The 14283-nt window shown below is 37.4% G+C and overlaps 1 protein-coding gene across 1 annotated transcript in view; it reads right to left on the reverse strand.

Moving 5' to 3' along the window:
• Positions 1-8792, reverse strand: part of Aqr (aquarius intron-binding spliceosomal factor) — a 77981-nt gene extending 69189 nt beyond the window's left edge. Inside the window, exons 1-3 of the mRNA XM_059261107.1 lie at positions 8535-8792; positions 4305-4361; positions 2275-2315 (exon numbers count right to left, since the gene is read on the reverse strand). Of these exons, the coding sequence (XP_059117090.1) occupies positions 2275-2315; positions 4305-4361; positions 8535-8609 (173 nt within the window). The 5' untranslated portion in view covers positions 8610-8792. The remainder of the gene's footprint in view (positions 1-2274; positions 2316-4304; positions 4362-8534) is intronic.
• Positions 8793-14283: the final 5491 nt, after the last annotated feature.

Raw genomic sequence — 14283 nt, forward strand, 5'->3', positions numbered from 1 at the left:
TCATTGATGCTATCAGCAATCACATGCAGCTGATAAAGAAACATTAGGCGGACATGGAAATTGCTTTATTACCATACATCCTTCCAGGATTTAGTTGTATAAAAATATGGGGTCTGGAGTTGTACAGCACCCTCACAACCACATTGAAAACTATATAAAGAGAAAAATATATTTTCAAATGCTAAAAAGAGCTCTGTCATTATGAAAATGTGATATGTATGTGTGGACACATATACAGTATATGTGGAGGTCAGAGACAACTTCATGGAGTTGGTTCCAGAAATTGAGCTTAGGCCTCCAGGTCTGTGTGGCAAGTGTTTTTACCTAGTGAGGTATCAGGCTGGCCCAAGTCTGTTTATTTAAAGTTCAAAAAATAGTATTTATTTTTTCATTTCATTTATTTTTCACTTATGAATTAAGATGTTGGAGGAAGAAATAAACAATGGCTTCTGGAGTGCTGACAAAATTCAAGTTTTCTTTGTGGAAATATTATAATCTATAAGGGTATACTATATCCTTTCAGTGTCACGTTTCATAATAAAATAGTTTGTACATTTCAAATAAAGATAAATAAAAAGTGGCAAAATAAAGTATTTGATATGTCACTTTTATTTATCCACCATAAAATCTACTTGGTGGATTCATAACAGGATTAAGAACAATGCCAAAGGATAATAGATCCTAGAAGAAAATGGATGCTATTCCTATTAAAGAACAAAGTATTAGATAAGAGCCAAGGAAATAAGCCAGTGCCTCAACTACTAGGAAATGCCTAAGCAAGCTCCTCAACCATATGCAGTAACAGTATCACAAGGTCCTTGGGGTGGGGGTAAATGTATATAAAGTGCTTAGAACAAAGCCAGCACACAGCAAATGCTTAAACAGGAATGACTCCTGCTTTAAAAGAAAGTTGAATAAAAATACAGTAAGAGAAGATTTCCAAAACTGACACTGCAAGAAATAGCAAAAAATGAATGAATTATGTAATAAGCCATACTAACCATGTGACTAGGCAAAAAGGCTTTTAAGATTTAATTATGAGATCCTAATAGTATCTATTTTTATAACATAAGAATATTAAGATATTAATAACTTATGAGTACCATAATATTAAAAGTATCGTTTGACTATAAACAGTCTATTTTGGTAGTGTTTTATAACCAATTAATAACTATTACATCAAGCCATTCCCTAGATACTGAAGATGACACACTGCTCAGCAAAATAACTTCCTCAGGCACTAGTCTAAAACCCTGTTCATTTAAAGATGCTAATGTATTTTGCAACTTATGTTATAAAAAATTCTTAGCAGGCTCACAAACAAACCATTAAACAAAACCATTAAACTGCCCTATTTTGACACTGTCTTATTTTTGCCTTCAAATTAGTTAGTGAAATTTACTTCTTTAAGACTTACACACAGAAAAAATACAAACAAAAGATTCTATAACATTTGAGCTTGCATGGTGGCACAGAAGTGTAATCCCAGCACTCAGGAGGCTAAGACAGCTGGATCACAAGTTCAAGGTCAGCCTTGAGCTCTACAAGACTTTATCTATAAAATAATTATAAAATTACACATTCAGACAAGTATCTTTTAAAAATATTGACTGGGCATATATATGTACAAGTAAATAAGTGGAAAGATGACCAATCTACATGGCTAATTTCTTTTAAAGCATCCCATGAGAGAATGAAGGGTCTAAACCCTTCGGTGTGAGGTGAGGAAGGGAAGATTAAAAACTATACAAAGTTGAAGACACTGGTGAATAGGAAGAGGAAAGAAGGTTTTCATAAAGAAACCCCTTTATGTATATAATCCAAAAATGACTAATTATGCCTTGGTTTTATGCACTGTATATATAATAATTATTTTGAATTTATATCTTAGTTTATAATTTTTAAGAGTTTTTAGAAGATTTATCAGAAATAGTAAAAAAAATTATTAGTGAACTTGAAATAAATCTATCATCTATCTATCAATTTATCATCTATCTATCTATCTATCTATCTATCTATCAATCTCTATCTTGGTCCTTCAAGAACCAAATAAACTGTATGGGGTTTAATCCCTCTGATGTGACTCTGAAACTAGAAGATATAGCAATAATACACGATTCATCAATATCAGCACAGGAACAGTCTTGCCATCAACACCCCAGTGAGCAGTAGAGAAAATAAAAGATCCTTTGCAACCTAAGAGCAGAACCGGACACTCAGACATGTCCCACATGGTCTACATAATCCCAAGGTACCACAATTTCTTGCTCCTACCTTGATTTGACGATCTCTTTTTCATATATCTCTTCAATTACCTGTTGTCAAAAGTATAAAAATGTTTAATGTGTCAATCACCTTGCTTTTCAATCTAAACTGACAGTTTTCAATTACTGAGTCAATTATTTATTATAAAATAATTTGATTTAAGAAAGATCAAATATTTAAATAACAAGACCTTTTAGCAATGGCATTATATGTCTCAAATATAAAATAACAGAAAGTAAAGTAGTAGAAATAATAAAATCCATCCACATAAATACACAGCTCCACAATATTCTTTAAACAGGATGTGTTTATAACATTTCTAGACAAACAAACCTCATAAAGCCATATTTTCAAAACTTTAATTAAAATGATTTTAAATGCTACTGGACTCTAAGAGTCATAACATCTTCCCAAAAGCCAGCTGGAAATTAAGTTAAAAGTGTAAGGGTATTACAGAAATAAATGGTTAACTGCTACATCCTACTATCCAAATGAATATGGTAACATCACGATTTCTAATCATCTGAGCCAGGGTACACAGAAGTCAGGCTCTGGAGTTGGGGGACTGCCTCAAACCATCACTGCTGGAGGCTGTGACTTTACAACAAGTGTCTGACCTGTCTAACATCAGTTTCTTCATCTAAGAAATGGACCCCAAATACAGACTGCTATACAAGGTTGCCATGAATAAGACAGGGCATCTAAATGTCTACTACAACCCTGAAATGTGGTGAACTTTTAGTAACAGTTACCATAGAAACATAGTACAGATGTTAAGAGTAGTAAAAGTGTTTTAATGCGATTGGTACTACTGTCTACCGTGTATACTGTTAGTGCTTCTTAAATGCTCAAAGCATATATACCCTATGTTTATGGGCAGAGGAGAAGAGGTAATGAGTTTGATCTAGATAGAAATTCAAATTAAATTATTAGTTTTAAATATAAACAAATAGTAAAATTATTCTGAATGGGTATATATAATTTCATCTAGAACTATCTGACATAAGGTAAAATGATTGAAATATGAATTTGGCTCTCAAGAAAAGCTTTATAACTAGGTCCAAGTCAATCAATCTGGTAGTAACAGCATGGTATTTGTTATTAATGGAAAACTACTCTAAGGACTCCTGACCCTAACACACAAAAGTAAAAATATACATACACCATGTAGTGAGATCAGGCTACTCTGCTGATGATTAAAATTAAATCACGTGTGCTGTTTCCATGAATATCCTCCTGATGAATAAAACATGACTACTAGCAAAACAAAAATACATTTACATATAAAATATTGAAGCTCAAATAATTCAATAAGTATTTTAAGTGTGGCTTTAACAAAGGTAAAAAAAAAAAGCACTACAACTAATTCACACTGTCAGAGATTAAGGTCTGAGTCTTCATATTTAGTGCTCTAAAAGTCAACATATATGCACATCAAGGCTTAGCATTTTAAGACACTTCCAAGAAGGGCCTCCATTTAGAAAGTCTGTTATTCATTTTTTTTTTGACAATTGCTTTGATGAAACCATAAGTCCACTGAATAGTCCTGTCTTTAGTCATCTATTCTAGACAAAACAGTTTCCATTCTTTCCACCCTTATGAATCCTTCGCCTCAGTCTAGCAACCTAAAATCAATCAGAAGACAAAAGATTCTATTTTTAATGAAGAGCCAAAACTTTTGTATAAATTTTCCATATATTTACAAAAATACTTGTTGCATGGTCATCTGTAATAATAAAATATTTAAAGTAATCGAAGAATCCATGGTGGGGAAATCATTATACACACACATTTTTGGAAAGAATTAAAGGAAATAAAACGATAACACTTGTCATCTCTAGGTAATGATTTTTTATGTTCTTAAGTGTAACTTTTAAAGATTCCAAAATTTCTAACATAAGCAATTATTAGTTTGATAATGAAAAACAGTATTTTCAAGTTTAAAAAAATGTATTGAAAGCTTTTGTTGAACTAATCCCTAAACAGAGATACCAAGAGTACAACTGTTTGTAAGTATGTTGTAAAACAAAACTACTTACTTTTATATCAAAAGGTGATTTCTTCTTGATGTGAGGAGCCCAGTATTTACATGCTAACTGTAGAAGAAAACAGAATAAACATTAAATTCCAGGTTTACACTACTGTACCACTTAGACAGGTCACTCAATGGGAAGCTGTTTCTTAATAAAACAGATCTAGGATTAGAGAACTGGGCAATTTTAAAGGTACCATATAGGTGTGCAATTTAGCTATCATCCTTGGCCCAATCCAATAAATACTAGTGATGCTTTACATGGTAACTAGTTACCATAATATTCAGAATACCAAAACATCCCATTTCTGAAACCCCTGGCAAATGGTTTGTTTATAATCAAAGTAAAAATGTTTTTGGTTCATTCATAAGGAAATCCAGAGCTCAAGAGATTTAGTGAGCTACCTAAAGTCAACAGCTGGGTAAGTATTATAAACCAGTTTCAGAATCTTTAGGAATGTTGATATGTAAAGAAATAAACCTTTAAATGATTAATATACACCCAGACATAAGTAGACAAGATCTTTAAGAAACTGTAGTATAAAGGCTAGTTATTACAGAGGATACAGGACTTGGTGTTTTATATTTTAGCAGGTTACTGCTTCATAGAAATTTGAATACACATACATAATCTCTCCAGAAATGGAAGTGAATTATATACCTGTCAAGAATTGTGGACTAGGGGTGGAGAAATGGTTCAGCAAGTAAAAGCACTTGGTCTTCCACAGGACCTGGGTTCCATCCCCAGCACCATGCTAAGTGGTTTACAACTCCCTTTAACTCCCATTCTGGGGCCTCTTCTGTTCTCCATAGGGAACTACACATACACACAAAACATACACACACACATACACACACACCACTCCCCTCAGCACATAATTAAAAATAAAAATTAAAAAACTGAACAGTTCTTACTGATTTTTTTAAATCAAAGTAAAATCTCTTAAAAAAGAAAAAAAACCTGGAAACTCTAGCAAGCACAAAGATTCAATAGATTTATGAGTAGGTAATTTGCATTGTCTGGCATACTGGTGGTACTTAAATGTTTGCTATATAGACAGACAAATATACAGGTGAAAAGATAAATGGACAAATGAAATCAAGGCTGAAATGCTACTCTTCCATGAAGATTTTCAACACTACTTAACAACTACCTTGTCCTTCTTTTCAGTTTGTAAGTAACTTCAGTATACTCTTACCTTTCTGTAGTATCCTCATTGAATTAAAACATAAGATGATACCTATGTGTTCTTTGCATTTACAACTCAATCCTAACAATCAACACACTTTAAGAGACCTCTAATATGTGAAAACACTACATTTCCTGCCTACTTTAACTAAGCACTTTTTCTAAATTATCAAACACACTTTAACCCAATAGCAAACCTCTCACTTCTCCCCATGTTATCCTATGATGTCCTTATTTCCTCTTCCCCCTTAAGGGAGTCAACTACACAAGCTTAGGCATCTTCTCCTCAAATCCTACATAAGAGAATTGAATATAATCTTTTGGATAGATTCAGATCTTACATATAAAATAAAGTCCTGCAGTTCTGTATTCTGACTTGAACTGCTTCCTGTGAATAAGAACTTGAGTGCAGATCTAGCAACATTTACTAAGCACTCATCATATCTCTTTTCTTTGAGTCTCACCGTCTCCTTAGAAGTTGAGTGACAACCTCAGCTCCACCACCTTCAAGCATAGCCTGCCCACCCAGGCTATTAACTGTCCTGCCTGATGTAAAACGCAAACTCTCCATTCTCCACTTAGTATAACTATGACTGCACAAACTGCTCAGAATGAACTTCATTGGAAGACAAAGGGAAAAGTCACTAGAGTAGCATAAAAAAGTGTGGTCCCAGAGTCCGAACGCTGCTATACTTTACCTTCCTCATCATTTGTTCAATACATAAGACACGACCCTTCTCTGGGTAGGTTGCAGATGCTCAGAAATTAACTTGCAGAAGGGGTGATGCATCTAACCCCAACATGCCACTTACCCACGACTGATTTCCACACTTTGAGCTCATTCCTTTGGCAAATTCCTTAGAAAAATTCAAGCAATTTAAATTACGTCTTCAAATCACTACCTTCACATTCTACTCTGGCATTTCACATATTAAACTTGAAGTTTCTTAAAGTCTCCTTCCAAAGACCATGGACTCAGTGAATGCAAGGATAACCTCTCTTTGCACCTTAGACAAATAGCATATGGCAAGCCCCACACATTAGTTCTTGCTCTCATTACCACCCAATACTGATGAGAATCTCTGTTCTCCTTGCTACATCTTAATGACTAGTCCATTTGTTCATGGATTCACTTGTCTATTCATTTGACAAATGCACACTAAACATTCTATATGTGTTTAATACAATGCTCGTGTTCAAGAGTGCACAGAGAATAAAACCAACTGGTTTCTAGCTCAACTTTCACAATCTAACACGATAGACTAAATATGCTTATAAATGATTTTCTCCAGACACCCCATTCCAACCTATAGTTTCAAGTATCATTTTGGGTTAATACCAATATGCTTTATCCTCACATTCAAGGGCCCTTTCAATATATTCACCTAACTGTCTATTAGGCATATCATAATTAACATATTCAAAACTGCACTTTTGATATGCCAGAGCAACCAGCCTTTTCCATCTTAGTATATGACAAAACATCCACCCAACTGTTCATATTATTCTTAATTAGCATCTTTCCTCCACAATTTATCACCAAGTCATATTGCCTCAACTTGAGAACATAACCAGTCTACTTTTATCTTTAATAGCTGAGGCTCTCCGATCTCTCACTGTATATTAACACTATCACTATCCCTACTTCCACTTTTGCTTCCTTATTCCCACCTAACTTCCGTATTTTAGTTAGGTGATATTCTAACAATATCATTCACCAGGTTGCAAATGCAAAGCCATTGTATTTAGAATAAAATCCAAACTTATTTGTCCTCTCAAATTGCATATGGTCTCGTCCCTACATATTGCTTTATAATCATCTCATACCGGTAATTCTCCTTTTTATTTCTTTATTTTGTTCCGGCTGTTGACGTTTAGGACAGAGTCTCATGTACCCTATGCTGGCCTCAAACTTGCCGTGTAGTCAAGGCTGGTTTTGAACTCCCTTTCCTTGTCTTCACCGCCCACGTGCAGGGAATTAAAGGAATGTACTATTGCTCCTGGTCCCTTTCCCTCTCAGTTCATATATTCCAGCCACTCTACCTCTCTTTACATTCAAACTTTAAGGCATCGGCACTTGATACGGCCTGGACTGTTTTCATGTTCTTTCTCAAGCTGTCTCCTTATCTGCATTTAACTTTAATGCAGTTGAGGAAGTCGGGAAGAGCCCGACTTCTAATGCGATGTAAAGGGATGAGAATGAATAAAGGAAAACGGGTGAAGTTGGGATTCCCAACAGTGGGAACAATGTCCAAAAAGTCAGATGAAAGTTACCATGGCGCATTAAGTAACTCAAGCTGGGGTGGTGAAAGCACCCAAGCTCCAACGGGAGAGGAGAGAGCGAGGACACTTTAGGTAAAAGCACAGGCCAGATCACACAGCACTTTCAAAGATGTCAGTCATTATCCCAGGGGCAATCAGAACTGTTTATGAGGATTTTTAGGAAGTGATGTGGGCAGCTTTACACCCACACTGTGCACTCTGAAGCAACCTGGAGGACGAACTGCAGGAGAACAGGAGGAAATATGACAGATCGGGAAGCCTTAAAGTGGAGGACCCGGCAGCTTAGGGTGAGAGAGGCTCATTAATACAGACAAATTAGCATGTCCACATGCAAGGGCTAAGTGAATGCAAATAGCTTCTGGGCTTCTGTCTTGACAAATGTGCTGAGACGAGAGAGAAGCGGGTGGGCTTAAAATTTTCCGCACTTACACTCCTAGTAATTTCTAAAGAACTAACATGAATGTGAAAAACTAGTTGAAGGCCCAGGATTGGCTTTGCTGTCTCCCAAATGAAAACTCCAGAATGACAGAGAACTAAGGCTCATAGACCGATCTACTTGCAGACGGAGAGTCGTGTCAGATTAACAAAATTCTATTCAAAAGACAGGTTTTGTAGTCTCTTTTCTGTCAACGCGGAGCGGCCTCTCTCTCTCGGCGGCATTTCCAATGTTTAACTGGTAACTTGCGCGTACACAAGAAACCAAAGACGATCCTAACTGGGCATCTTTCCTCCCCGCCTAGCACAGGCGGACACGCCAGGGCTCACCTGGGTGACGAACTCGGCGTTGATCTGGGACACAGTGGGGGCCACGATTTTCTTGGGCTGCGCAGGGGCCGCCATCGCAGCAGTTGCCTCCGGCTCCGGTGCAGATCAGAGGCCCGCGCTCGCAGCGGCGGCGACTGCTGGAAGCTTTCAAGTAGCTGCTGCGCTGTGTAGCCCCGAGGTGCAAGAAGCACCCGGCCCGAAGAGACTTGTCTCTCACAGTTCCTCTGGGAACCGGTAAAGGGATCCCGGCGTTCCCCCGGAAGCAGAACTAGTGGGCCCGGAAGTTAGGGCCAGCGTTAAGCCGGAGCTAGAAAGCCTACAAGCTTTTACCTGTCGCTTTATCGCCCCCTAGTGGAAGGAGGAGAGATAACATCCAGCGTGCAGGATTGAGTTCATAGGGATGGGGTTGGCAAATGGTGTTGGATGTAATTAGTAAAGGTGGGAGTTGTAAGAATGGGATTTAGCATTTCTTCGAACGCTAAAGAAAGATGTAGTATAAAAAACATACTCTTGAAATTCTAGGCATTCTGTGATTTTTTAACAGCTGTCTAGAAGTATTGATTGGCATACAATTAATACATAAAGTGTAAAACTTGATACATTTTGAAATGGTTGTATATCTATTAAAGTATCACCAAAGTCATGACAATGAAATTATCCAATGACCTTAAAAGTTACTATGTATTCTGTGCATTCAACCTTACATCACTTCCTCTCACTCAGCCTTCTATCACCATTGATCCTCTGAGTCACTGTTCATTAGAAAATGTTATTAAATTTTATGCAATTTTTAGAGAAAAAAAGAGACTATTTTACATAAATCTTAGAAGATGCCCTTTTCTTTGTTCACTCAAAATTATTTTGAGATGCATCTGTGTTGTTGCTCATATCAGTCACTGATTCAATTTTATTGCTAAATAATAGTCAATCTTTTCCAGCCATATCACAGTCCATTAATTTAGTAATCTGTTGATAGGCATTGACATTGTTGCTAGTTCTTGATTACGATAAACAAATCCTCTAAAAATGATTCTAAGCCATTAGGGGGAAATATATCCCCTCTGAAGTAACACACTAAATGGCTAGGTCATATGATAAGTGTGTGTTTATTCACCTTTCCAAAGTAGCTGTACCTCACTAACATTTGAGACTTGTGTTGCCTTCTTTTTCCCACCAACATTTAACATGGATAGTTTTAAAGTTTTTTTTAGCAATTTTAGTAAGTATGTGGTATATTACACACATTGTGGTTATAATTCATGTTTCTCCAACAACTAATGATGTTGAACATCTTTCTATGTGCTTCATGTATATATACTCACTAGGGAAATAACTGTTCTAAACTTTCACCTACTTTTTATTTAATCACTTATTTTATAATTCTCAGGTTTGCACACACCTACTATTTACAAATTCATACACAGTTTAAACGGTTAGTTATCTCTAGCAAGTTCTCTCTAGAGAAATATAGTCAGGAGGCTAGTAATTCATTCTCTCTCTCTTTTAATTTAGATATATAGTGCCTTGCCCAAAATGAATAGTTTAAAATGTTGCTGTAGGTCTAGAGATTAAGTACATATATGTAGATTTATCCCTCCAACTTTTACTGTTTATTTATAGAGGTGTAGCTGAAAATTGGCATGATTATAATTTTAAATGTAAAGGATTCTGAATATATAATAACCACTGATATCTTATTTCCAAATGTAGCATCTATAAAACAGTAGGTCGGGTTTTCTAGTGGCTTTCATGATGAATCTTGATAACCTGAAACTGTAATTTCTGTACTTCACCATAGCTACCACATAAAGCCCTGGAAGTAGATCATGATGGAAGGATATTAGGAATAAGGAATGAGACTTGAGTTATTGAATGTATTAAAATCTAGGGAGAAGACTGATGTAAAGACAGTGTGGAACCACAGGTTGGGCATTATTTTGGCAAGATGCCTTTTGAGTGGTGTTTTAGAGAGATCGGAGTAGGTAACATGGAGGTGAGACTGTCTGGTAGAAGTACCGAAAACCTAAGGTTGAAAAGGGTCAAGAATGAGCTCTGGCAGGAACAATGTGATGAAAATAACAAGTGAGTAAGACAGTGCAGAGACAGTATAAGCATAAATCTATTAAAAGTAGTTGAAAATGTGTAGAACCACAAATCACACAGGGAATACAGAGGTAGAGTGAGTTTTAAAGGGAAAAATGACTCCAGTATATAGAAAAACAATCTGAGGTAGTGTGGTGATATATTGTGTACCCTCATAAACTTTGCCTGAAGATCAGAGGACAGAAAAAGCCACTAGGTTAAACATAGAGGCTAGACAGTGGTGACACACACCTTTAATCCTAGCACTTGGGAGGCAGAGATCTGTCTGGATCTCTGTGAGTTCAAAGCCACCCTGGACTACATGAGATTGACTCAGTCTACGAGAGAAACAGAGCCAGACAGTGGTGGCACACATGTTTAATCCCAGCACTTGAGATCTCATGCCTTTGCTTGGGAAGCATACAGGCCTTTAATCCCAGGAAGTGATGGCTGGGCAGAGAAAGGCATATTAGGCGTGAGGAGACAGGAACTAGAGGCTTTTTCAGGCTGAGGAGTCCTAGAGGTAAGATGTGGCAGTGGCTTGTTCCTTTGTCTTTCTGATCTTTCAGCATTCTTCCCAACTCCAGGCTCCAGTGTTTTGTTTTGTTTTTTTTTATTAAAAGACCTTTAGAAATTTGAACAACAAGGTAGCAGGGAAAAAAGCAGGTGACATTATCCAATTTAGCTACTTGTTAAATTCATAGTTTATCTCATGATCAGGTGGCCAGAAGGATACGAAACCAATGAGCCCTGGTCCTATGTTGCTTTCTAGAGATCTGTGTGAATGGCTGTAATTTTAATGCCCAACCAATCTGTAACAAAATGCAGTAACATAATCTCCCCTCCTGCCTCCCTCTTTAAAAAATACATTTATATGTGTATGAATATAGGAATGTGTGTGCAGGTGCCTATGGAAGCTGGAAAGGGCCAGATCCCCTGGAGTTGGAGTTACAGGTGGTTGAGAAATATCTGACATGGTACTAGGAATCAAACTCAAGTCTTCTAGAAGAGCAGAAAATGCTTTTAACTAGAGAGACATCTTTATAGCTTTCCTGGACTAATCTCTGCTGTGGGATATTTGATTGCATTGTGACCCCACACACACACACACACTGTGTTAATAAAGTTAACTTGAATCAGGGGGTGGAGCCAGTGACTAGTTAACAAGAATTAGTCATAAAGACTACAGAGTAGCCAGGATATGGATAGAAAGGCACAGGAAGGAGTAGGGAGAGACTTGGAGACTTGCAGGCTTTTTGTCAGCCCCTCTTCAATCTGGGAAGTGTGGAGAGAAGGTCAGCTGGTGATTCCAATGCAGCTTCTTTGATCTATCAGGTTTTTAACCAGATATTTGACTCCTGAGTCTTTATTGGTAATAGAACAAATTAGATAAATACAACAAACTTCACTTGTCTAAACTGTGACCGAAAGATTAGGATAGTATAAAATATGTGTAGTAAATGTTTTTCCTTTGCTTTACACATTTCCTATAATATGTTCTTAAATAAAAAAGCGAAGAAATCCTGGAGTCAAAAAAGAAGGGCTGCAAAGGCAAGGGTGTCGTTGGTGTTAAGTGCTTAAGACAAGCAACAGGACAAGAATTCCACAAAGACCGGGAACTGGGCAATTAAAAGACTTAGTGATGAACATTAGTTAGGATATTTTATTGTTGTAGGAAAAATGAAAGTTGGCTTTAAAGTCAAGAATGTCTCTATGAATGAATAAAAGGACTAGTGACAACGTAGGCATCAGACAGGCATTTGTGAGGGCTCTGGTTCCATTCTCCGTGACTTTTCGGCTTTGACTCTTCCAATCCTGTTTTGACTTGATAACCAGTTCATGGCACTAAAGCAGAGAAGCTCTGTGTGTACTGTTTCCTCCTGAAATCTGAATTAAGTACAAGAATCCACCCTGACCACCTCCTTAGTTCAGTGCTTACACCAGAGCCAATTTGGGCGACTCAAATGAGAGATGGAATATGCTAACAAGTTTGGAAAGATCAAACCCGACTGATGAGCTGCAACTAGACTCAGCCTGCCCCAGATCTGGTGCAGGAGAGATGTTACTGTAACCAACAACACCCATTCAATAACTATCGTGAAGGCAGACCCCAAGGATTTAGTGGGAAGCAGGGATACCAGGCAATATAAGACTAAGAAGTGAATGAGTGAAGAGGCAAAGGAGGCAGTAGGGATGCAGTATATTCCACCATTTCTGACCATAAAGTAAGAACAGTGAAGTATGACAGTAGCCGGAGGAACAAAGTCTTTATAACCTGTCTTTTGCTCTTACATGTTTGCATGTGTGGTATGTGTCCTATGCATGTGAGGGTGTGTGCTGTGCCCATACAGGTGCATCTGAAGTAGTCAATATCAGGTGCTTTTTTCTATTGTGTTCTACCTTACTTTTAGAAACAGTGTCTCTCACTAAATCTGGAGTTTGCCATTAGAGCTACATTGGCTGGACAGTGAGTTAGCCCCCAGGATCTACCTCTCTCCACACTCACCCTCAGCACAGGGGTTACACAGGTATATGTCTGGCTTTTGTGGGATCCAAACTCAGATCCTTGTGCTTGCTCAGTAAATCCTTTTAGCCAATGAACTATCTCCCTACCCCCAACCCTGTTTTTAAGCTAGGTACAAGATGTTGTCTTGTAGGCAGAGTTTCCTGTCCCAACTGCCTGCTCCCAAATAACTGGCAGCTGCATCCCAAATAACTGACTAGGAGACTTAATATAAATTATAAATGCTCAGTTGATAGCTCGGGCTTGTTATTACCTAACTCTTACATTTAAATTTGACCATATTTCTTATCTATGCTTTGCCATATGGCTAGTTTGGTTGCCCCGACTATACTTCCTGCCTGACTGCCAGCCAATTAGTGTTTTATTAAACCAATTTGAGTGACAAATCTTTACAGTGTACAAGAGGATTATTCTACAGCGTTGTCTTTTCAATTTTTCTTCAAATACACCCTCAGATTCCACCAGTTTCCATACCATCTTCATATATGTAATATTAGTACAGATGGAGTCAATCCTACCTCCCCTGTCTGTCTGTGTCTACGGTTGGTTCATGAACATTCCTGGGAGGGAGATGGCAGAGGTGAGGTTTACTGAGATTCTGAGAACGTTGTACTCTGCTCTTGTGAGTAGGATCTCTCACTCATATCCTACTCTACTCTCCCTACCATGAAGGAAGCTGGGGTACATTACAAAGCATTCAAAAACCACAAGGAAAGTAGCAGGTTACCATGAAAGGTAGAGCAGGTAGAAGGAAGCAGAATAGATCCAAGAATGTGATTGGACAGCTCAACAGTTGTCTAGCCAGTTTCAAGTCATGGGAGCCAGTAAGTTTTATTGTTAAAGTCGTTTGAGGCAGGTGACATGTTAATTTCAGCAAAAACCATCTTACCATGGGAAAATATGTTTTTTTAAAAAATCTGGTATTTAGAGATAAAAAAATCAATGGAGAAGTAAAAAACTAGACAATAGGGAAAAAAGGGACAACTGAAGTTTCTAGATGGGGGTAAAGAAGAAGGTGGAGGAGCATTCTGAGGAAGATGATGAGAAAGAGGAATAAGGATAGAGACATTTGTGAGTGGAGTTTAGAATGTACTTGATTTGTCTTTGATCTCAACATAATCTAAGGCAAATACACCCTCTGAA

The sequence above is a fragment of the Peromyscus eremicus genome, chromosome 4 (genome assembly GCF_949786415.1).
Source record: "Peromyscus eremicus chromosome 4, PerEre_H2_v1, whole genome shotgun sequence".
Classification (NCBI taxonomy): Eukaryota; Metazoa; Chordata; class Mammalia; order Rodentia; family Cricetidae; genus Peromyscus; species Peromyscus eremicus.